The 26480-nt window shown below is 39.1% G+C and overlaps 1 protein-coding gene across 1 annotated transcript; it reads right to left on the bottom strand.

Annotated features, from left to right (window-relative positions):
* Positions 1-19: 19 nt before the first annotated feature.
* IGSF10 (immunoglobulin superfamily member 10) lies at positions 20-25427 on the bottom strand. The gene is made up of 7 exons (XM_020285739.2): positions 25224-25427; positions 23468-23662; positions 22027-22156; positions 17657-18047; positions 8701-13044; positions 7354-8254; positions 20-2671 (listed from the first exon to the last, which is right to left on the bottom strand). The coding sequence occupies exons 2-7, from the start codon at positions 23659-23661 to the stop codon at positions 763-765; spliced, it is 7869 nt and encodes a 2622-aa protein (XP_020141328.2). The 5' UTR covers position 23662; positions 25224-25427; the 3' UTR covers positions 20-762.
* Between the last annotated feature and the right edge of the window lie 1053 nt (positions 25428-26480).

The raw sequence follows: 26480 nt of genomic DNA, 5'->3' as shown, positions 1-26480 counted from the left end.
AGCAATGTTCCCTCATAAAATTTTCCTTAGGAACAGCTCTAAACCAGGGGTGCCTGAGCTAGATTTTAATGTTATAAAGAAGTTTCATTGTATTTTTAAAACCTTTTTAGTGGATGTATTTGGACAAAAATTACCCCCTTTTCACATTTTATGATGTTGCAGGTAATTACGTTGCTTTGACATGTGAAAAAGCCTGCATTTATTTTTAAATGCAGTTATTAAAACATTTTTGTATTCTCCATCAATGACAATTTTCAGTGTGAACAAATGAATCATAAAACAGTTTAGTGCTTATTTTCTGTAGGTTTTAGCAAAAAATTTATAAACCACAAAATATTTATACATCAAGATGATAAATTTACATAAAGACTACAAATTTAATCTTTTCCATTGTCTCTGTTCTGAGTGCCATGCTTGTAACATTGATAGAAAGTGGACACTAGGCAACTGGTAGTAAAATTAAAAAGTCCATTTTTTACTAAAAAATTCAGGTACGTTAGCCATTTGTTATTTTATGGTGGACCGTTTTCTCTTAATGTTCATTCGTTGGCAAAATAAAAGTGCCTTAAGTTAAAAATTTGTTTTGAGATCCATTAAAGAAATCAGTATCAGTTCATAATGCATTTGTCTTTTTTTGCATGTCCATTGTAAATTTAATATTGTAAATGTATTCAAATTCATTTACATGCCTATGGCTGCCTTTGATTAAACTTCTTCCAAAAAATAAACTCTGTCCAGATTTTTAATTTAAATTTTAATCTGTCAGATTACTTGAATATAAGTTGTTGCATGATCACTACCAAGTGGATTCTTTGCTGTGCATTTGTATATCCCAGAATCAGAGGTTTGGGGGTTCTGAATGAATAGGGTGCCTTGTAGGTGAAGCAGCTCACTTCCATGTTCCCTGTCTTTGCTTGCCATTGATAGCAGGGAGTGGTCTGGTATCTCCCATGTGATTTCTGGCTTTGGAACTCCCAGGGCCAGGCAGTGGAGCTGCAAGGCTGCTCCTGTCCTTGTGAGGATGCTCCTGGGTAGGCGATTTGTAATTCTGGGAGGATAGGCTACAATCATTACTGGAACTGTGATCAGTGTGTGGCCAACACTATTGTGAGCCTTACAAATATAGTTTCCTCTGTCATAAGCTGTTGCTTCTTTGATTACTAAAGTGCCATTGTCATGCAATATGTATTTCCCATTAATTTGAGGCCTGTCTAAAACATAACCACTTGGCATGGTCCATTTGATATTGGGCTTAGGTATTCCATCAGACACACAATGCAGTGATAGAGATTCTCCACTGATACTTTTTACTGTCCCTAGTGCATATGTAAGAATAACTGGCTTCTGGCCAATTTCTAAAATGATTAATTTCTCAATATAGCCAACTTTATTTCTGGCTGCACAGCGATATTTTCCTGCATCATCCCGAGTTGTTTTATAAATGATAAAAGAACCATTGCTTGCTATCAGATACTGAGAATTTTGTGGTCCATTGGTAAATCGTGTGCCATTTGGTAAAATCCAGATTATTTCAGGTGGCGGGTTACCATCAACAGAGCAATTCAATGCAGTGGACTTTCCAAGCTGGGCAACTATTTTTTCATTAAAAGGATTTCGGAATGTTGGTCTTCTCAGCATTTCCAGTACTTGTAACTGTACCACCAACATGCTCTCTCCTCCTTCATTTCGAGCCATGCAGATAAAATCAGCTGAATCTGAAAGCCTCACATTCCTGATTTCCAAGGTTCCATTTGTATAGACCGTGATTCTGCTTCCATAGTATGGGGCTGTGAGGAAAATATTGTCTGGCATGATCCACATGACTTCGGGAGAGGGTGTCCCTTCAACTCTGCAGTCAAAGTGTTTTTTGGAATGCCTCACAGCAGTAGCTTTAATAACAGTTTTGTTTGTGTACAGACCATTGATTAATGGAGGCTTAGAGACAACATCCAGTTTATACATTTTGGTGTCATCCCCGCTGGGATTTCGGGCTACGCACACATACTCTCCAGAATCAAGCAGTTTCACTTTGTTGATAGACAAAGACCCATTGGCATGAAATGTATACCTACCATTGGAGAAGGAAATCATATCGTTGGAAGGCAGCAACCAAAATATTTTCGGTTTGGGATCCCCAATGACCTCACAGTCAAGGACAGCTGTGTCTCCAGCTTTGATTCTTGTGTTGGCCTTATAACCCTGCCTTATGCGTGGGGCAGCTGTTATAACTGTTAGGTGGACCTTCATTTCATCTTTTCCTAGGGTGTTCTGGGCATAGCAAGTATAATCTCCTTCCTCTGCTATCCCAACTTTGTTGAAGTATAAGGTTCCATTGTCAAAAAGGATGTACCTCCTGGTCCTGTGGCCGCTGTCATCAGCTTGCATTGCATTGTTGATCATCGTTCCATCAGGCAAGCTCCAGGAGATCTCAGGCATCGGTGAGCCAGAAGCTTTGCAATCAACTTGGAAATCTTTCCCATGGAGCACTTGCTTTTTAAAATACTGCTTGTGGTCAATTTTGGCAGGTTTCAGTCTTAGGCTGACATGCATCAGTATCAGATCATCTCCCATTTTGTTTCTTGCCACACACAAGTAGTCACCACCATCTTTTTCTGTTACAGATCCAATAAACAGGGATCCATTTGGGTAGACATGGATTCGACTGCCCATTCTAAGGAGAAAAGAGACTAATGTAAGTGTGCAGCTGTTAGTGAGTGGGGAAAGGGAAGTTTTACTTACATGGGATTAGCTCTCCACTCTCCAGTTTCGTTGAAGCATGCTTAACAAAAATTGTATATTTTAAAGGGTTGTAACATTTTGATACAATGAAAATGATTGCCACAATTGAGCTAATTAGCATATCTATAACCTCACACCAGGTTTTCTGTGTGTGGTACATGGGATTAACTTTACACTGTTGCAATAAAAGTTAAAACCGCTACTAGCTAATTGTCTTCTAAGCCATTTTCTGAAAGATGAAATTATCTAACTGAACAGATGTAATTTAGTGCAAACTAGTATTTCTCAGATAGACTTCAAAGAAATCTCCTTTACATGATAATTAAAGATTAATGATGAAGGGAATGCTAAAAATACTGGATTCATAGACATCATGACTTCCTTGACCATTTTATATCTCAAACTGAGTCCACAAAAATGATCATTTTGGGATATATTGGTAAAGAAAACTTTTATATAAATTTAGTTGCTCAGAAAAGATGTCAGATACTTTTTAAAAAGTTATTAGTAACAAAATTTTTGAATTATTAGTTTAGAAAATAAGGTCTACTTTTTTCTAGAGAGAATACCAAGGTAAAGCTCATTGGAAGCTTGTTGCGGGCAGGTATGAAGTGACTGGTTTCTGCATGAGACTGAACTTTGGAAAACCGGTTTCTCAAGTATACAGTCACTATGCAACCTGCTGTTACCACCTTTAACCAGCAGATGGCAGGTATTTCCTGGTTTTTCCAGGAAAACCAGTGGAAATTGGTACGAAAAATGTGATCAAGGACAGACATAGGTGAAAATCTATGTGTATGTTTTTACTTTTTGACAACATGTGCTAAGCAGGTAGATAAAACTGGAGAGAAAAGTGAGGACGACTTTTCATAGCATAACTGCTAACCAAGTCAGACAGCCTCAAGTCATTTTTATCCTCCAGCAAATTAAATATATAGACAGTACTGCAGTTAAACATTATTTATTATAAAAGGTGTTCTTTTTTTCCCCTAAAGTGTGGAAGGAACTTCTCTGGCATATGAACCAAGGTAAAATCACATAATGAATACACTTAATGAAGGGAACAGAAACTGTCAGGTGCTTTGCATTGACTTTTGAATCTTGAAGTAGTTTCCTCACTAATCACCTGAAAAACCGATATGTAGAGAGACATAATAATTTGCCTTTGGTCACAGAGCTCATTCCCAAACCCTGTGCTTTCCAACATGGTACACTGCAACCTGCTATTATTCTTTCCCAATGCTTTCTAAAACTTGGCTGCACATTAAAATCATTTGTGGCATTTAATACTGATGCCTGGGTCTGACCTCTAGAATTTCTGACTTAATTGGTATAGAATATGGACTAGGCATCAGTATCCTTAAAGTTTTCCATGTGTAGCATAGTCTAAGAACCACTACTCTAATCCTTGGTTCTCAATGGAGTTCCCCCATCACCTGCGTCAGGATTATGTAGGGCCAAATTTAGGAGACACATATCCTGACTTTACTGTCCCAAAATGCAATAGGTCTGGCCAGGGATCTAGCAATCCAATGTTTAGCAGACTTCCCAGGTGACTTATGAACAATTAAGTTTGAGAACCAGCCTCAAATTTTAGTGTGCAAAGTCACCTGGAGGGTTTTTAAGAATTCAGATTGTTTGATAAAACATAAAATCAGAGTTTCTGATTCAACAAATACCCAGGCATTGCTAATGCTGCTGGCAGGGGCGCTACCCTTTGAGAAACCCTGACTTAGAGGGCTACCCCCCACCCCAAGTCTGATGCAACTGGAGTCTGTGATGTGTAAGAAGAGACTGATATTTTTAAGATAATTTAATTTCGAAGGTAGAAGTTTTCCCTGAGTAAAAGAAAAAGAATTCTTTATGAAGATTAATGTGGGCGCAAGCATCTCCAGCCTTTCGAAAGCACTGCTTCTAGAACTTTATGGTGCCTAATTGACCAGGGGATCTTTTAAAAATGCAGATTCTGATGCAGCAGGCCAGGTGTAGGGTAACGAGCTCCCAGGTCATAAAGAGCAAGGTTAAGAGGAAAGAAAACCATTTCTGCACTGAAACATAGGTCACATGAGTTATGTTCAAAGTAGTGGAGATAGACTAGCAGTGCTCTGAGTCTGGGACCATTAAAAGAGAGAGAAAAGACCTTTTGGTTTTGAAAAGCAAGCTTTAAGAAAATAAAAGGGATTTGCTTAATTGGGGCATGGTAGGGTAGGCTTGGATCAGCACAGCTACAGTTCTCTCATTTTTAGAATCTAAAATAAATCTAAACTTCTGATGCTAAGAAATGGGAAGAGGTAAAGGGTTTCTAAATTTTTTGTTTTGCAATAGAAGTACCCTTTTTCTTTCTGTTGACATATTTAAAGCATGAAAATAAAGAATGTACTTGCCTTTTTGAGTGGGTTAGTTGCAAAATGATCATTGAAGTCTTCAGTTAGCAAACGAAGTTCTATTTCATTATAAAAGAAGAATGCGATGCCTCTGGTGGGGATATGATAGCATCTGTGATCTTATATACTCTTTTGCCTCTTCTACAATATGAGCAACCTTTCTATGTTCTGTATTTTCCCAAAACAAAATAATTTGCCTAATTTCTTTGCTACTTAACTCTGAAGGATTTTGTTGGAAAACGTGGTCAAGATTTATTCTGAGATGCTAACAGTGAGTTTTAGAGTACTTTTCAGACTTCCTTTGGACTAACTTTTTAAGACATTCCTTTATATTTTTTCATAACTCCTGATAAAATTTTCCATTTTCTAAAGTTGACCTGGTACCTAGTGAATGTTTTAGACTTTGTCTTTACAACCTAAAATTTGAATTTAATCTGTTATTCCCATCACAAATGTGATGCTGTCTATAATTCTTGCACTGGTAACCTTCATGAGTAGTAAAGATTGCATTCAAAATTACACGGAATAATGAGCAGTGTCTGAGTAAGTGACAATCATCCATGTGCTGTGGAATTTATTTTAAATGCATTAATTTCAGAAAGTAGAACTGGCTCCAACACTAATGAAATGCTTATAATAACTTGAAGGCAAAAAATGAGAGGTGCTGATATTGTAAAATTAAATTCAAAACCTGATAAATGAAGGATTGAAAATATTTGATGCCATAAATAGAAGTTGAGTATATGTATATTGTATAAGAAAAATGAATGTGATTTCTGAAGTACCTATTTTATAACTCAGCATGTTTAAATTTTAAATCTAGACTAATTTCAATTTTTTTTTTTTTTTTTTTTTTTTTTTTTTTTTTGAGACAGAGTCTCACTTTGTTGTCCAGGCTAGAGTGAGTGCCGTGGCGTCAGCCTAGCTCACAGCAACCTCAAACTCCTGGGCTCAAGCAATCCTGCTGTCTCAGCCTCCCGAGTAGCTGGGACTACAGGCATGCGCCACTATGCCCGGCTAATTTTTTATATATATATATCAGTTGGCCAATTAATTTCTTTCTGTTTTTTATAGTAGAGACGGGGTCTCGCTCTTGCTCAGGCTGGTTTTGAACTCCTGACCTTGAGCAATCCGCCCGCCTCGGCCTCCCAAGAGCTAGGATTACAGGCGTGAGCCACAGCGCCCGGCCTGACTAATTTCAATTTAACATTTATTCAGATAATTTTAATGATTTGTTTGAAAAACTTAAAAATTAACATTTACTTTTGAATTAAAGATCACACAAATTTAATAACTATATTCAGCACCAACTCATATTGTGACATCAGAAAAAAATTTATTCAACTTCTAAGCATAAGTGCAAATTCACATTATGTATAATTTTTCTTTCTTGCATGCATATTTTCTGTTAATGAATATATAAAATGTAAATGCTCGTCCTTTTCGTCATATTATGAAACATCATTGCATAATCATGCAAATGGAAAAAGAACTCATATGCTATAATTATTGAGTTTCAAAGATAAGATTTAATCTATACAGAAAACCAGCTATAAAATGAATAATATGCCTATAAAAGAGCATATCAGAGAAAGTGGGTATGTGTATGTACATGTCTGATAGCATCAGGGTGATGAGGGTCCTGAATACATTTCACTTTGTGAAGGTCTTAATGTTGTGATTTTTTCATGCTTCCCAGGGAAAAATTTAAAAAAAGAAAAAAGAAGAATGTTTAAAATTTTAAAAATTTTAAAATTAAAAAAAAATGTTGTGATTTTTATAAAGTGATTTGCAATTTTAGGAAAGAAGAAATAAGTACTGATTATACTAAAGTTTGAAATGTCTGATAGGAGGTGCTGAAGATTGAAATAATGGAGTGTGTCCCTCCAGAATCTTGATTGCGGGACAAAATTTCCTTCCTCTTTTTGGACAGAGAGAGTGTGAATACATTTACAGTTACCACTTTAAAACTGTCACAAATATGGAGGCAAATGAGATTTTTATTCTGCTTGTTAACCATAAAAATTCAAAGCTGGCCCTTAGAGTTAAGTATGTAAGAAGATTAGTTTTTCTATTCAATGATCTCAGAGGATTAGATTTCTTTAGAGTTGTCTTTATGTCCAAAGTCTATGAACACTCTAAACTGCTGCCTGCCTTGCTGTATCACTAGCTATACAACTTCTGAAATGTAAACAGAGCAGATAATTCCAACACAAAGGTAGGGGTTTACCTGTGCCACTGGTCGACGATAGCCTTGGATGGTAACCTCCAAATTATTTTGGGTTTAGGCTCCCCAGTGGCTGAGCAGTTCAGTAGTAATTTGTCCCCAAAATTCACCTCAGTCCTTTTCCGGGATGCAACTTCTATCCTGGGGCTGGTCTCTCTCTCTTCCATTGTAAGCGTTACCACCCTTCTCTCCGAGCCAGTGGAACTGGTAGCGATGCATTCATAAGTGCCCCTGTCTGAAGAGGCTATGTTTCTTATATAGAGAGTTCCATTTGAAAATAAGAATAACTTGGAATTGGTAAACTGTAATGGTTTCACTTCAGTGCCATCAGAGAGGACCCAGTAAACACTGGGCTGAGGAGTTCCTTTTGCAGTACAGGGTAGTTTCAAATTTTCACCCCAAGTCCCTACAATGACTTGTCTCTTTTGCTCTAGAATAACAGGTGGGGCAGCAATGACTTGTATTTTAACTAGCAGTGAATCCTGACCAGCCAGATTGCTGGCCATGCATTTGTAAAAGCCACGGTCATAAACACTGAGATCGTGGATGACCAAGGTTCCATCAGATGTTACCAGTGCCTGCCCATTTCCTTGGGTTGATTCTGAGACCACTGTTTGGTTTGCAAGAATCCAGGAAATTGTAGGGCTTGGTCTACCCTCTGCTCTGCACTTCAACTCCACAGTACTTCCAGAATGAACTGTGATCTCTTTGGTATGTCTCTCCAGGATCCTGGGAGGATAGGAAACCACAGACAAGGTGACATGAAGGCGATCCATGCCAAATGGATTGGATGCTGAGCACAGGTACTGTCCACGGTCCTGAATGTCCACTCTGTGGATGGACAGGGTGCCATTGGGGTGCACCTGGAACCTGCTATTCTGTTTCCTTTTAGACAAATCAAGTCCTGAGAAGAAAGAAATTTATGGCCATAGGTCATCAAAATTTAGATAGAAAACATAAAGCTATCTTTGTGTTAAGCTATTGAGAATACATTTAAAATTAAAATTAGGACACCTAGTCTTCAAATTGCAAAAATTATTCCTGGATTTTTTTATGCACATAATTTAAAACCGAGATGGTTCAACACAATGACCTCTTTTTTTTCAAATCATATTTTTTTGGATCTGCTTTCAAAGCATTTTAAAAAACATTCTTAAATTAACATATTTGAGAACCCCTGATGAACAAAAAAATATGCAATTGTCAAATGAGAATATTAATGACTTCTGTGTCTCGGAGAAATTTGAAACTAGTGCTTATTCTTTGGATGTGTAACCACAAAACACAACACAGGCTTTTTCATGTTTTATAACTAACAAAGAATAAGTGTAAGGAAACAATTTCAAATACCTGATGAGACTCTGGTCCACTGGATGGTGGGCAGGGGATTTCCAGCAGCCTCACAGGGAAGAAAGGCATCTGAGTTAGCTGGAACAGTAAAACTTGCAGCTTTTCCTCCAACTATTCTGGGCTTTTCAAATATATTCCTAGACAAAGAGTCAAAAGGAAGGAGTTTGGAAGTTGTTACTTTTTGAACTGGTTGATTATCAAAGCCACTCTTTGCATTCTTCTGTCCGTCCCAATTTGATGCATGAGTGGTGGCCTCTGGCAAGCCTAGAGTGGGCAGCATGTCTACTACTGGCTTTTTGCCTTTTTCAGCAATTTCTGGGTATAACTTGTGCCAAAATTGGTTTCCTGACCAGGGAGAAGGAGTCAATTTAGAAAGCTTTGATTTAACTGTTATTAGTGCTGGCATAGGAGTAGAATGTAACAGATTAGAGGAGATAAAGTGACTGGTTCCAGTTGTGAACTTGGCATTTGGGTGAGCCTTGGGAGAAGTTGTAACCTCTGCTACTAATTGCCCTGGATTAGTATCATGCCTCGAGAATTCATCTGGCATGGCCATTGCATTTGTCATCATCCTGAAAATGGGAGTTGCCACGTTGTCAGTCACTGCACTTGGAGTAAAGGGAGGGGAGATGGGAATTGGCAAGAGAGGAGCACTGCTGCTCAGGAACACTGGCGTGGTCGAGAGCCTGACGATTGCTTTACCAGTTGTGGTACTCTGTTGTGATTTGCTGGGCAAAGTTGTTTCGGAAGCAATTGTGCTCTTCAAAGTCTGAGTACTTACTTGGGGTAGTTCTTCAATTACATCTGCCAGATTAAGAGTTCTTGAATGAAGACCGCTTGTGCTTGAAATTCCATTTGTGTTTTTTAGGGGAGAATGAGTGAAAGCAGAGACATTGAGCTTGATTGAAGTTTCAGCTGTGGTTAGAACAGGGGTTATCATAGCAGTGGATGTAGTGAAACCAGAACTCTGGCCTAGAGAGACGTCTGGGTCATTCCTGTTCTTCTGAGGCTCCTTTTTTCTTTGTACTTTTTGTGACCCAGGTCTTGCTGTTTGGGTTTCATAGATAATAACAGATACAGGGGCAGTAGGAGGACTAGTGGGTGTGGCTGTTTGCATTGACATGAAGCTTATTGTACTTGATTCTTTACTTGTGATACTAGAAAGAGTAGGATAAAGAGGTGGAAAGGGCAGCTCCTTCATTGTAGAGAGATTTCTAAAACTGTGTGTTTTGGTGGTATCGGGGTGAGTTGTAGCTGATGTTATAGATGGAATTTGCATCACACTTGCTGAGGATGTTGTGAAATGGAAAGGGGAATCTTTATATGTGGGTAAAGTAGGAGATACCCTAGGAAGCATCATGGTTGTGCTTTTTTGTAAGCCAAATTTATGCTGATTCCTTAATCTCTCTTTTTGGTTACGGTTATTTATGAAGATCTGCTGCCAGGGAATTTTCCTTCTCGAAAATCTTGTAATGGTTATAGCAGTAGGCATTGCTGGCTTGGTGATGGAACCTGAAAGTGGCAATGTAGTCACTGAATCTCTTTTAGCTTCAGTGGTGCTAGACACACCTGAGTAACCAATACTAGTTATATGAGTTTTTTCCATAGATGTTGGGGCATATGTCATGACTGCATCAGTTGGAGTCACTGGGTTACTTTCAACACTGAAATATTTTATTGTATGTGTTGTTTTCTCAATATCTACATGTGGTTTGTCCTCAGATAGTAATGGTGGATTCTGGACTAGAGTTGTAGACTCTTGAGATGTGACTCCAGCAATGTCAGCTTTGGGGAGGCTGATGGGGGCAGCACTTGGAAACAGCAATGCTGCTGTAGCCGTGGTAAGCCTCTCTCTGGAAAGACAGGATGGGCACGTCACTCTGAGCGCTGAAGATGCAGTAGTGCTTTCCTCAGAAGAGGCTCTGACTGTTGGCCTCACAGCGCCATATCTATGCTGTCGGAAAACTGGAGTTCTATGTGGGCTAATGATTCGCCCCCGGCCCCAAAGTTTCCTCCGTCTCCCAAAGCGTCTGGATAGTGGGATGTTAGTTGTACTATTTCTAGAAATCTGAAACTGAGAATGAGCTGCAGTATATGGATCTGAAGGGAGTTTAAAGGGGCTAAGTTTTTGAGTAGTGTGAGAATGGAAGTGATTACTCTTGGGTTCACTGATGCCTGTTACAGGTATCTGAAGACCATTTGTAGTATTTACTGACTCTAAGACTATCTCAGTTTTGTTGTTAGTGCTATTAAACATTTTGATATTGACATCTTTGATCATAGTTCTTACTGTTATTGGGGCTGCACTTTGGAAATGCTCTCTTTTCCCCATCTGGTCAGCATTGTAAAATTCAGTTGCTCCAGGTAGTAGTAGAAAGACAGTGGATGAAGGTTGACTGGTTGACTCTTGCATTTTGTTTGACTTGGTTGGGTTTATGTTCTTTGACATAGCTGTAGTTTTAACAGCAGTGGATAGCTTGAAATCTATAGGGTTTTCAGGTGGTAACATTTGTGAACTCACAACTGGGGAGACTTCTGCGCCAGAAGTTATATTTGTCACAGGGCTATCAGATATTGCTCTGGAGGCAGCAGTCACCATCCTTGTTGGAACATTTGAAGCTTTAGTGGCCAGGACCATAAATTCCTCATCTGGTGTGAGCATGCCTGAAGAGTCTTCTTCCTCCCCAGGTATTTTCAAGAGTTGGGTGACTGGTGGGGGTGGCCTTACTGTGGTATTTCCTCGTTTCTCTGGCACAGCATTCTTTTTAGCTTTTTCCAAAAGTGCTGCCCAGTGTTGTGGGTCGATTCTCCGAGCAGAGGGAGGGAACTGCCTCCTATGTTCCCTAAAACGTCTATTTATTGAATCTCCACGCTGCTGGTGTATTATAAATTCCCGATAGTTATGCTTCTTACTTGTGCTTGAGACTTGTGTTCCAACCTCTGCTCCCACTGGATCAGACGTAGGGGATTGTACAGCTGGTGACTCCTTAAGTTGAACAGTAGGATTGGGCTCATCAAGTCCAGATCCGTCTGTTTCTCCATCATGCACCACTGATCTTTGTTCTTTTATTTTGACTGAAACTTGGATAATCAAAAAGTCGACCCCTGATGGGTTGGCTGCTATACATCGATAATGACCTTGGTCTTTTTTGGTGACCTGTAATATTCTTAATGTGCCATTGTTAAGAAGTTGCTTGTCTCTTAAGGACTGATGGAGCACATTGTTTCCTGGAAGAACCCAACTAATAGAAGCATCGGGGATACCAGTAGAATGGCATGGAATATTGAGTGTTTCACCAATGAAAACTGTGTGACGAACTCCATTTTCATGATAGGCTTCTACATCAGGCTCTACCACAGTTATCCTATAGGTGAGAATATCTGCATCATCATAATTGGTGCTTATGCAGTGGTATATTCCTGTGTCAAAACTGTCAGCCATCTGGAGTTCCAATTTTCCACTTTTGTCTATCAGGATTCTTCCATCCTCACTAACATAAGGGGCTCTCACCTTACTTCCATCAGCCAGAACCCACTCCAAATGTGGGGTGGGGTCTCCTTGGCCTGGGCAGTTCAGGTCAATGGTTCCACCTACCAAAACAGTGTGTTCCAGCTTAGTATTATTATCCCTTGAAATCATGGTCCATTTGTATTTCACTGGCCTTATCTCTGCTCTTGGTAAAGTGATTTGAGCATTACTTGAGTACTGGATCTGTAATGTACTAAGTGTGGTAGCAGTTCTGTTTAGCTGCAAGAAAATTTTGTCTTGCATTAACCAAGAGGGATCTGCTATGAGATCTCCCTCTATGTTGGTAAAAATGTCTTCAGGCTTAGGAGCTACCTGTTTATATTTGTAACAGAGCTGTGGTGTTTCAGTGAGCAACCGGCTCCTTTCTAGTATCAGAGGCGAATCACTGTATAAAGCCAGTACTTGCCATACTGGCTGAATGTGACTATAATCTATATTGCATACTAGAAATGTCAAAAATGATGCATTTAGCATGATATAGTCATTTTCTTCAGTGAATGCAATGGGAGATGTCCTCAAAGGCTTTTGGATACTGCAGACCATGTTAGCTTCATTTCCAGACTGGTCTGTCATATTCAAAGTGAGGGAGCCAAAGGGTGCCATGAAATCTTGGGGAGTGATAGAGGCAGAACTGCCATCTTCCAGAACAGACAGATTCTTTGATTTCAGGGATGGGTCAATGGTTGGCTTGGTGCAAAGGAAAGCTTCCGCTGGGACCATAGCTAAGGGCTTGCCTTTAGAGGTCCTAGGGTTCATGCAAAGTGGACATTGCTGAGGACTGGAGGGACTTCTGTCTTTTTTACATTTTATTACATCTAGGAAAAAAATCACAATTGAATTATTAGTTATGGCCTCGTTATAAATTGACATTTGAACATTTTGAAGAAATAGTTTTGCTAGAATTTGAAACATTTGAAAATTTTGGTATCTAATTAAATTGAAATTTCTATTTTTTTTGGTCTCTGAATTGATTTTTTTAAATGGTATTGTCTATATACCCTGTTACTGTATAATTCGCACAGGCACAGGATTTCATTTGTCTTCTTCACTGCTGTAATTCCTATGCCTGGAAAATGTTTGATATATATTAATACTTAGTACTCAGTAAATATGAGTTGAATGAACTACTTCCTTGTCTAGGGAAAAAAATTACATGCTTGTGTTTGTCACTTTTTATAAACAAAAATTTAGTTCTGTTTCTTCATTTTAATGTTTTAAAGCAGTCATAGAACTTTATTATTTTTAAAAGATAACCTGTTTGATAAATGATCATTTCTAAGTCCCTGGATATCATTAAAAACCCATATTTGTTTCCATTATCCAAAAGAATATGGCCTGAATTACAAGGTATGTTGACCTGGTCTAGCTTGGTGGCAATAAGAATGGAGAGAAATAGATGGAGGCAGGAGATAATGGAGCAGGTAGAACCAATCAATGGGAGGCCAGGATTGGCCTGAACGTGGAAAGTGACTGAATGGAAGAGTCAAGGAGGACTCAGGTTGATGACTTTGGTAACTGAAAAGTTGATGGTCCCCTTGGTGGACACAGAGTCATTGGTGGAGGATTAGGTTTAGTGGGGAGGAAAGAACACTGTGCCAAAGCAGTGGGGCAACCTGCTAAAGGTCTGACATTCTGGTGAAGTTAGGGGCTTGTAGGACCAATCTAAGCCTTTCCAAATCATAGAAATCTCCTCTTTCAGATATTTGGATATTACATACCCAGGCATTTAAAAACACTGCTCTGGTGAACCTATTTTAAATGGCTGCTCACTGGAATACTTGATAAGAGGTATAGAGTTTTCCATTACACAAAATGTAGCCTGAGACTTACATGCTGTTCCATGTACTAGTTCTCAAATCATGCATTGTACACAGCACTTAAGAAAAGCATTGGCACTTCTTAGAAGATCTAATTTGCCAGAGTGGTTAGAATCAAATTGCCTTCCCACATGTGCACACTTCTTCTTAAAGGCTTAAAGTCACTCTGACCAAGGATTTCAGACTCTTCAGAGTGTACCACAGTATGACAGGTAATGTCACAGATATCTGGCCAGTCAGAATTCTTTAGAAAATTTTATAGTCTAAACCTGTGCAGAGGAAGTAGCTGGCAAGACCAAAAACCTTTGGACAACCACAAGAGAAGCCTCCCAATAGCCTGCTTGCCAAAAAGCTATGTTCCTTTACCTACTTGTTAGTAACCTGGGCTCAGACCCTGTGGAGAATATGACAGACTTCTGGCTTTATTAAATTTCATCCATCATTATGTTCACATCTTGGGATGCTTATTATTCCGGCCACTGGACCAGAGTTAGCAGGCCTTGAACATCAGGTGTTTTGCATCAATTGCAAACCTGACCACATCACTTCTGTTCCCCATCACACTAGATTCCAGCCTCATAGAAATGCTTTCCATTTCTCAACCTGCTATGCCCTGTCAGGCTCTGCCATACGCTGGTCCTTCTACTTCCCTACACTTGCTTTCTGACATTCCCTCTTCCCTCAGCACCTAACTGCTTACTAATCATCCTTTAGCACCCAACCTGAACAGTACTTCTGGGTGAGCTCCTTGCTTCATAGTCTCCTGGTTCCTTTCACTTCTTTTATCCTACCTTTCATCACTCACTACAAGAATGAATTTGTTAGTTGTTTGTCGTCCCACAAGACTATAAATGCCAAGCTTGCTCATCTATATGTCCCAAGCCCTGTTCAATGGATGTTCAGGAAAGATCAGTGGCAGGAAGGAAGGCAGACAGGAAAGAAAGAAAAAATGCCTAATTCTAAGACAATATTTTTTTTCACGGTTTAACTTAAAAACTGAGATGTGTCTTAAAATTGAGATGTGTCTTAAAATGCTATTTTACAGTAGCAATGCTATTTTACAGTAGCAATGCTATTTGGCAGTTTTAATATAGCTATCACTTCATGTGTACACCCACAAATATTGTCATAGCTATTTGTATTGTCTCCATTGTGTCACATGCATTGTTGGTATGACAAATATTAAGTTTGCCACTTAAAATGTTTTATTAAGTTACACTTACTTGGCATTAAAGCAAGAGGTTATGTATGTAGAAAAGTATACAAATAGAGCAGTAAGACAAATTCATGAAACAAATGTTTGTCAAAGAAATGGGCACAAATCCATATTTTATATATATAAAAAAAGCAACACCAACAGCTCTGTGGGACCAAAGAATGGAAGATATCAACAAGTAGATGAAGTATGACATCTGACTACTGAGATAAGTGCAAAGGATTGCCTGTCACACTCCAAGTGAGGCAACTGAAAGTGTGAACATGTAAAATACCTTGGAATAGATGAAAACAATTCAAAGTGCAGAGGTTGATGTGACTGATTCATGGGGCTTGCAAAATCGTCATTACAACATCTCAGGCAAAAGGGAAATGTTTGATTATTTAGATATAACTGAAAGAAGTTATCGTTAATGTGTCTAATTATTTTACCCATATACAGTATGTGTTGCTGAAGGATAGGGATATGTGCTGAGAAATGCATTGTTGGATGACCTTGTTGTTGTGCAAACATCATAGAGTATACTTACACAAACCTAGATGGAATACCCTACTACACACCTAGGCTATATGGTAGAGCCTATTGCTTCTGGGCTACAAATTTGTACAGCATGTTACCGTACTGAATACTGTAGGAAATTATAACACAATGGTAAATATTTGTGTATTTAAACATATCTAAACATAGAAGAGGTAGTGTGTGGTACTACAATGTTATATAACATCTATGTTATCACTAGATGATAGGAATTTTTCAGCTCCATCATAATCTTATGGTAGCACTGTCATATATGCCATTCATCTGGAAAAAAATAAATTTATATATATATATATATACACATACATATACACACACACATACAGTTTGGTACATATTAAGACCATAGGTATCTAGTGGGTAGATGGTGGGCTCATTTGTACTCACCATCAAAATGGCTATATAATTGATAAATGCGTAATTTAACCAAAATGCTTGAGTACCTACTATATTGCAAGCATATTCTAGAGGGTAGGGACAGAGAAAGTAGTCATAGGAAAGGCAACAGACATCTAATACTTGTAAACATAATAAAATGTTATCCTTTCAAGAATGGAAGTGGTGAAATGATTATTGCAATGTGGATGGGGGTGGTGGAGCAGCAGCCAGACTTCCCTGAAGGGGTAGGGGTGGGGTGAGTGCTGTACAGAGATTGCTGGCTGGCTGGGAGCTTGTCAGGCAGGAAAGAAAGGGCATGGTTCCAGGCAGGGGCAACAGCAGAAATGGGGGGTCGGACCTCTCGTCGTGTGCCAGGAAGTAGTTCAGAGTTGTTAGAGCAAAAAGTGCCTGTGTGTCTGGGCCAGGAGAGGGGCTGAGGCTGGAGAGGATGGAGAGAAGGTTGAGGATAGGCAGAGGCCATACCAGGAGGCCTGGGCATACAGGCTAAGGAGCACAGCTTTTATTCTCTAAGCCAAGGGTCAGCAAACTTGTTATGTAAAGGGTCAGCTAGTAAGAATTTTAGGCTTTGTGGACTATCGGTCTCTGACACAACTACTTGACTCACTGTAGCAAAAACACAGCCATAAACAATGCATAAAGAATTCATTATCCACCGGGCGCGGTGGCTCATGCCTGTAATCCTAGCATTCTGGGAGGCCGAGGCAGGCAGATGGCTCGAGGTTAGGAGTTCAAAACTAGCCTGAGCAAGAGCAAGACCTCGTCTCTACTATAAATAGAAACAAATTAATTGGTCAACTAATATATAGAGAGAAAACATTAGCCGGGCATGGTGGCGCATGCCTGTAGTCCCAGCTACTCAGGAGGCTGAGGCAGAAGGATCGTTTGAGCCCAGGAGTTTGAGGTTGCTGTGAGCCAGGCTGATGCCATGGCACTCACTGTAGCCTGGACAACAAAGCGAGACTCTATCTCAAAAAAAAAAAAAAAGAATTCATACCATCTCACGCCTGTAATCCTAGAACTCTGGGAGGCCGAGGTGGGCAGATGGCTGGAGGTCAGGAGTTCAAAACTAGCCTGAGCAAGGGCAAGACCGCGTTTCTACTATAAATAGAAACAAATTAATTGGCCAACTAATATATATATACAAAAAATTAGCCGGGCATGGTGGCGCATGCCTGTAGCCCCAGCTACTCGGGAGGCTGAGGCAGGAGGATTGTTTGAGCCCAGGAGTTTGAGGTTGCTGTGAGCTAGGCTGATGCCACGGCACTCACTCTAGCCTGGGCAATAAAGTGAGACTCTGTCTCAAAAAAAAAAAAAAAATAGAATTAATTATGCCTGATTATTATTGAGATCTCATTTTCTCTCCCCCTAAATTACCTTGGCCTCTCCACCTACTGATAAAACATCTCCACTCAGTTTTCCTCTATTTAATTAGGAAAAAGAAATAAACAATATAGATACCTGAGTTTTCCTGTATCCAGTCAGACAACCATTTTAAATGGCAATCACAGGTCCATGGGTTCCCATGCAGATAAAGGCTTTCTAGGTCAGGCATATAGGAGATCATCTCTTGAGGGAGGGAGGTCAGGAAGTTATCCGACAAATATAGGTATTTAATGAAAGATATTTTAAATATCCGGAGGTAGCTCAAAGAGACAAATGTATCTGGATGGAGCTTAGTGAGCTGATTTCCTTCCAAGTGCACCAGGCGGAGAAACTTGAGTCCATAGAAAGCCTCTGGGTTTATAAACTCAATATTGTTGTGGTCCAGATGCAACCGTGTCAAGCTCCTGAGGCCATAGAAGGTATCTTTCTGAAGTTTTCGGACTTTGTTATAGCTCATTTTTAAGACCTAAGAATAAAAACACATTTATTTTTATCGAAAGAATTTTCACTAAAGGGAAAAGTGTATTGATAAAACATATGGAGATTAATCCCATGCAACGTGTATACCTTGTTTGTAGCCTAATTCAAACAAATTAGTTGCACATTAAATAAGACAACATCAGAGAAATCAAAATACTCATGAACATTTGCTGATATTAAGGAATTTATTGCTAAAATCATAAGATATGATAATGATATGGTTGTTTTTAAAAGATTCCTTAACTTTGAGATATATAATGAAATACTTACAGATGAAATATTATAACAATTTGGATTCATTTCAAAATAATTCAATGGAATAGAGGGCAGTGGGTGGGGTGCAGGTGAGACAAGATCTGTTATGTGTTGATCGCTATTGCAGCCAGGTGATGATACATTGGCATTCATTATATTTGTCTCTGCTTTTACATTTGTTTGAAAATTTCAATAAGAAGGCTTTTTTATTTCAAGTAAATTTAAGATTTCTTAAACCTGAGTTTTTCATAAGAGAGACTATCTGTGATTTTAACTTGTTGAGCTATAATTCATATGCCATAAAATTCACATTTTTACAATGTACAATTCATTGGTTTTTAGTATATTTACAGAGTTGTGCAACCACCTCCACTAATTTCAGAACATTTTTTTATCACCCCAAAATAAAAATTGATACTCAGCAGTCATTTTCCTTCTCCTCCTAGCTCTATACCAGGGGTCTTCAAACTTTTCAGACAGAGGGCCAGTTCACTGTCCCTCAGACCATTGGAGGGCCGTTGGAGAGCCACTCGGGAGTGCGGCACACATTCCACACATGCGCACTGTGGGCCCGGGACTAGTCAGCTGCTAAGCAGGACAGGCAGCGGCGGCAAAAACACCTGGTGGGCTGGATAAATGTCCTCTGCAGGCTGCATGTGGCCCGGGGGCCGTAGTTTGAGGACCCCTACATACAATCACTAATTTACTTTTTGTTTCTATGGATTTGCCTTTTCTGGACATTTTATGTAAATGGAATCTTACAATATGTAGCCTTGTGTCTGGCTTCTTTCATTTTGTAAAATGTTTTTTGTAGCATGTATCAGTCTTTCATTCCTTTCTTTGTTGAATAGTATTCCACTGTATGCACATACCATGTTTTTATAATCCATTCATCAGTGGATGAACATTTGGGGTGTTTCTTACTTTTTGGTTATGAGTAATATGATTTTAATCAATTATGAGTTGAAATTAAAATAATTTTAATAGCACTTGGGTATTCTCTAATTCCTTTTCCAGTTATTAGTTTAATATATTCTCTCTCTCAAAAAGAAAAAAAATGCTATCAAAAACAATGATTTCTCATCACATTTTCCTGATTTGGCTTAATCTGATCATCTCTGTCAAAGATGCTTTTCTAGAACATCAAGATCCCTAAGAAGCAAAGAAAAATTAATTGAAAACATAGAAGAGCTTTGTTCCAAATGTTACCTAGGAGTACAATCGCAAACTCAATGCTCCTCAATATCTGTTGAAAACTTGGTCAAGAGAATAAATATATGTGGAGAATTCTATGAAGGAAACATAATCCACCTATTCCTCTGAAGACATCCCAAATAGAGACTGATTAAGCCACATCAACAGAATCACATAGCTACATTATATTCTATTGATCCCCACCATGGTCAAAGCCACCCTTATGTAGCTTTGGTATATGTTAAAAGGCTCTGGGAATACTGACATTTTCCCTTTTATAAGATATTACTGACAATTTATTTTACCACCCTTGTGTTAAAAAATTTTAATAGATGTCATATATTGTGAGGTCCATTCTTGACAGCTTCAGTACTACTTTTAGTAGACATAAAGGTCTCTACATATACCTTTCCTCATATCCCTTTATTTTTATCCCTAAACTTGTTTTACCTTTTACTTTCTCACTTATGTGATCATTCTTATATTTTATGCATTCTTGGGAGTCCCCATAACTTTAAAATTTTTTGAACAAGACAGGGAGGGCATAAATAAGTAAAGTGAAACTGGGGAAAAAAAGCATATTGATTTATAAGAAGCTAACAGCTGTCTAGGTAGTCATATTTTTAGTAACCATAGTTGATTCCCAGGTAAACCTGACTAGAAAGTAGCCTTTTAGGATTAAATTGTAAAGGTTCCATAATCCTTCAATATTAATTTTTTTCTATTAGCCTGAAGTATAAGAAAACTTGCCTCAGAATTTTCTTGTTATTCTAATTTCCATATACGGTTGCATTAAAAAAAGAAATCTAGGCTGGGCGCAGTGGCTCACGCCTCTAATCCTAGCACTCTGGGAGGCCTAGACGGGAGGATCGCTCAAGGTCAGGAGTTCAAAACCAGCCTGAGCAAGAGTGAGACCCGTCTCTACTAAAAATAGAAAGAAATTAGCTGGACAACTAAAATATATAGAAAAAATTAGCCAGGCATGGTGGCGCATGCCTGTAGTCCCAGCTACTTGGGAGGCTGAGGCAGAAGGATTGCTTGAGCCCAGGAGTTTGAGGTTGCTGTGAGCTAGGCTGATGCCACAGCACTCTAGCCCAGGCAACAGAGTGAGACTATGTCTCAGAAAAAAAAAAAAAAAAAAAAAAAAGGAAAGAAATCTGTCCTTTGACACTCTCCCTTGATGTCTGCTTTCTTTTTGCATCTGCAGGCATGGGCAGCCTTTGGAGGCTCATCTCACAGGTCCTACCTCAACTTTTTTTTTTTAATTTTTAAAATAAACTTTACTTTAGTTAGCATATGCAGTATAGGGAACTGAAAAACACAAGAAGCAAAGAACAAAGTCATCCACGATTTGTACAACAAGCAGTTTACAGTCTGACATGTCCTAGATCCTGGGTGTACATACATAACAATCAATGTTATGGGATTGAGATTGTACACTATGTATCATACTTTTTTCACACATGATGAATATTTACCAATCCCAAATCCCAAAGCTATATGAGTATTTTGTAACCAAGAATACACTACACCAACTCAATCTGTTAGGAAAAAATCTAATCATGCCTTTCTTGGGATGAAAAATTCATAGAAGACAAAAATGGCAACAGGCCTCTAGTTAAAAGTATTGGCAGAGTTTCGATTTAAAATACTGCATTCCCTTACTGCTCAGTGTATTATAAATTGAAACATAAAGCAACAGAGTACACTAAGTATAATGTTTCTAAGAAAATTCATTACCAGATCTATGCCATTAAGATATTAGCAAGAAGGTATGTTTCCATTGAATTACTTAATATATTGTTATAGTATAGTCCAAAGGGACACATATACATCAATGGCTACCATCAAAATGTAAACATGAACACATCTGCACACCTCTCTCCTTTCATACTTCCTTCAGCACCTCTGCTGCCAACCTAATGAACAAATCCTAATATACCCTGCTCGGAGGTGGCTTAACAATTCCATGTCCAAGATACATCTTTTCTATCAATTATAATAAAAAGATACTCACAAAATGGCTGATTCACCAGTTCTACTGTTTACCATGAATGATTACCTCAGGACATCTCCAAAGCTTAAATATTGCAAAATAATGAACTTTGTCCACAATAAACAAAGATTTTATTAATATACATTTAGACCTATAGTTATAATCTAAAATCATCTTCTAGATACAGAGATACAAGCAAAGAACCCTTCCCTTCACCCTCTTTTCCCTCTTCCCCCACTCTAGTGACTAAGTACAGGACTATATCTAGCGGCAGGACGTAGATTAACAAAGGTCACTCCCAGAAGACAGTCCTTCCTAAAAACTAACAAAAGGACATATATAAGGGATTATTTTACTACCTCTAATTTTAACATACATTGAGCATTAGGATTTGTTTATCCCTTAATATATAGTAATATTAACTAAAATGCACATATAGAACAATGGTTAAGCAATCTGAATTAATATAACTCACTCCACCTCACCTCTTTAACCCACACCCTCCCTCCACCAGTCTCACCTGCAAAGCCTGCAAATCCGAGAAGGTCTTATCAGGGATTGTGTGAATGCTGTTGCTGTGCAGCATGAGTAACTCCAATTTGTTCAGGCCAGAAAAATCTGTTTCTGTCAGTCTAACCAAGCTGTTGTACCTGAAATAAAAACGTCAATCTAGGCATAAGCTAAGTCTATCAACTAAAGCTCAAACACCAAAGCAAAAACAAACACAAAAACCCCAACTGTGTTCTAATAAGATAATTGAATGCTTAAAATATTATTGAAATTCACCAGATGCCAGAGGAGGTCCACTCCCTACCTAGTCCTTGCAGTCTTAGTTACAATCATCCTCTTCACATTCCTGGAACTTGCCACATTCCTTCTCATTTTCAAATCTTTATGTATATGCTGTTCCTTCAGGTTAGAATGCCCCTGACCGCACCCTTTTCTATTTATGAGCACTATTAAGACCCAGCCCATTTTTTTATGACATTGTGACTTCACTCTCCCAGGTGGAATTCATCAATAGCAGTTAAATAACCTGGGATCTTGAGCCCAGGTTTTGGCTTCTGGTTTGGGTATGATTAAGAGCTCAGGTTCAACTTATGTGATGCTAGGTAAAATCAGCAACCTTTCTGTGCTTCAGTTTCCTCATCTATAAAAGGTAGATAATAGAACCCACTCCAAGGTTATGAGTATTAAATGAATGAATACACGTAGAGTGCTTAGCTCAATGCCAGCACAGAGTAAACACACAATATCAGCTATTATTATTAGTGATTGTTGCCAAGGCACTTTGTATGCTTTATTAAAGTGCTTATTAAATTGTACTGACAGTACGTGTATCTTCTCCATTTAACTGCAGCTACTAGAAGTGAGTAACGTATCTTATTTGTCACTGTATCCCAATGTCTACCTTTGTGCTTGGCACATAGTAGGTGCTCACTAAAGTCAAATAAATAATGTCAAGTCCAACTACATGTGCATTCACACACACAATTATTTTCATGAACCTTTGAAATATAGCTGTCTTTTGGTAGATTTCATTAGGCATGCATTTTAAATGTTTGTACGGAAAGAAGCCAAAGGACCTTAAAAAGGACATTGAAGACTTTTCATTTTTTTTTCATATAGGAGGACACTTCCAGTTGCCCTGTCATCTCTTATATCATAATCCTGACTATTAACAGAAACTATATCATTTTCCAGCAAAAATGTAGCCAAAATTAAGCTTTTCTGCAGTCATAGGCCTCCCAACCTACAGAAGCACTTTCTCCTAGTAAAAGTTTACCAGGAAAAATTTTCTTACTACCCCCAACAAACTTAAGATTCTCATAAGCTCATTTCAGAAGAGAAATGCTGTCAAAATAATTGTGATTGATCTCCCAAAGTCGCAAGTGTTGGGAGGACAAGTCACAAGTGATTGATCCCTCTTTGAGAAGGGGATAAGACAGGGCCCCACACACCCTAAATTGATGCGTTCCACGTTGGTTGGGATCCTTTCTGGGATGGAGGTCAGGTACCGAAATGTGCAGTGCACCTCTGTAGGCACGTAACAGGCACAGCGGCGAGGACAGGCTCTGCTCCCAGGCGTGGCCACTACGCAGATCACGGCAAAGGAAACCAGCAAGTAGCTGATTCCTCTGCCTTTCACCTTCATCCTGAAAAAACATCATACCTTGGAGTTATAAATACAGTTTAAACAAAGTCCCAGGACCACCATACATAGTAAGTGGGAATCTGGGAGACTTTCCTTGAGGGTCATAAGTGGCCAATTTCATTCACACCTTTTTTGGTAAAACATTCTTTACTAAACCATAGTGTGTGTTGGCCTCACACTGAGCTTTGTGATCAAGTGGGATATTTATTATTGTAAATAATACACAGCTTCTCACTTCTTAATGAAAAGCAGCAATCCCTATTACTCAGGTATTCATTAAAAGGGAAACTGGAGACTATAATGAAGGTATTGTGTCAACTGAAATATTTAAGGCTTAGTTTTGTTTTCTGTACATTATTTCTTTTACATTAAGTTTTAAAAACTAATCATAAAGGCAATAAAGGTACATCTTAGAAAATTTGGAAACTGTAAATACTCATAAGAAAAATATTACTCATAATCTCACTGCTCAAATATAATCCTTAACAAATTATATTACTTTACAGCCTTTTTATATATTGTGTTTATATGTATATACATTTGTGTGTGTATATATATGATTAAACAATTTTGTAACATTTTATCATTTAATGTGTTATGTGTATTTTTTTCATTTTATTAAACCTTCTTCAAAAACATTTTTAAAGGATGTAATAGTCCACTAGAAGGAAGTATAAATCTTTTTCTGACATATTTCCAAGTCCTTGCGAAAAAGAGCCACATTGGACATTTTTTTGCCAAGTAATGACCACAAGCAACAGTAACTGAGCAGCTGAGAGGGCTTAAGCCTTGGACTTGTGCTGCAGTGGGCCACACTGACCCCCTACAGGCTTCTGTCTGCTTTTGCTCTGCTTGAAACATGTCTCTGCTGCTTTCCTGGGTCCCTTCTTTTTCTTATTTCTGCCACAGGACAGTGAAGGAGGTATAACCAGGGAAGAAATATGCTTAACTTGTCAGAAAAATGCTATCTGTTACTCACTTGAAGGGCAATCCAAGGATCCAAAGCTAATTCTCTCCCTAAATGCAGAACATGCAAGGATTGAAATAAAATCTTTATTATGCTTTTCTAAGAAAAGTGACCTTCATAATTTATAAATATCAGTGTTCCTTGGAATAGCATTGTTTTGCATTGTACCAGCAACCATCCTTATCTATTATAAACTCCACTAGAAATAACATGGAGGCTGAAATGCTTACATCTTCACATAAAGATAGAATTACTATTGGAATTTAGTCCAAATTAAAATTTAATGTAGGTTTAATCATGTGACCACTATTGTCATTGTAACCACCTGGTTACAAAAATTTTAAATAAACTTAGTATGGTTGGAAACAGCATTTCCTTGTTATCACTACATAAGCAAAAAAAAAAAAAAAAGGGAATAGCAGGATGAAGGTAATTCTCTTGTTCGCTCTTGTTCTCTTTTAAAACAGAAGTTCTGGGTATGCCCACATTTGAGTTATTTAAAAGCAAATCAGAAGTATAAAAGGACATATGATTACTGGATTCACACACACTTAAAACCTGAAAATGTATATAATGAAATAGGAATTGACGATACCTGAGCTCTTCTTTCAGGTCCTGAATCCTCTTGTGACATAGGCAGGGACAGAAATTCTTCCCAGGAAATGGAAAATTGTGTCCAAACCCGAGTGAGGAAAAGTTCCCTGCTCCCGAAGCGAGCAAATGACTTAGTCGTTTTGGCTTACAGCTCGGGAATGATCCTCTCCAGAAAGTCCTGGGAGCGCTTCCACAACTCCAGCGCTGCTACACCCGTGCCCAGATCAATCCAGAGTGTTCCTTTATCATGATCCTTGTTTCCGTTGTCACAGAAACAAAAGGCACAGTGGAGGCTTTTAAATTTCCCTCTTCCTCCCTCAACAGTGTGCTTTAGTACTCCTTAAACTTGTCACTTAAAGATAACTATTAACATCACCCCATTTTGGCCCCAGTTCCCAGGAGTTTCTCCTCAAATTCTTTTTTGGACAGGTCTGGCATAGGTGTCTCCACCTAATGAGTGCCTTTCCTCAGAGTGCTTTTTGCCTGGCATCAATAGTCACTGAAGAAGTGGCTTTCTCTTGTTTGCTTTCACCCCTACCGTCTTCCCGCCCCCTAGCCACCCTCAGTTTGCCCAGCGCGCTCGCCCCGGCGCCCGCTCCTGCGGCGGGACGAGCCCGCAGCAGCCCCGCGTGGGTGCCATCCCTTCCCGGGAAAGGATTGGCCGAGCCGCTCACCTCTTTGCCCCGGTGACCAATGGGCTCGCAGCGCCGGCCGGGTCCAGAGCTCGGCGGCCCGGGTCCCGCAGAGACGGTGCCGCGCGCAGACAGGCAGGGACGGAGGGCAGGGCGCGGGCGAGCTTGACTGCTGCTCCGGGGACGGGACGGGCGAGCTGCGCCGATAGAGAGACCACCGAGCCCCTCCCTATTTTTGCGAGCGCCTTCACTCTCGCTTCCTCCTCGTTTTTTTTGAATTCCCAAGGCTTTCTCCTGGCAAGTGGGGAAGTCCAGGTTAGGTGGCAGAGCAATTTCAGTGGCCGCTCGTTCATTTCCTCCTTGACCTCTTCTACCTGTTGACAGGTGGGCTTTTGGGGTTTAAGGATTTGCTTTAGTCACCGCAGGCTGTTTGTTCTCTGTTCTGTGGCTCCCCAAAGTTTTGTTTGAAGGCTGTGAGCGATAACAACCTGCTCTACCTACAGTTGGAAGGTGCTGTTTGGTCCAATTGGAGAAACCCCTTCTGTTCCCCTTTTCTCGTTTTTAAAATAAATTTTTATTATGTATATTTAAAGTATACAACATGAAGTTATGGGATACATGTAGAT

Source organism: Microcebus murinus, chromosome 1 (genome assembly GCF_040939455.1).
Source record: "Microcebus murinus isolate Inina chromosome 1, M.murinus_Inina_mat1.0, whole genome shotgun sequence".
NCBI classification, from domain to species: domain Eukaryota; kingdom Metazoa; phylum Chordata; class Mammalia; order Primates; family Cheirogaleidae; genus Microcebus; species Microcebus murinus.
This window is presented reverse-complemented; position numbering and strand designations above follow the sequence as displayed.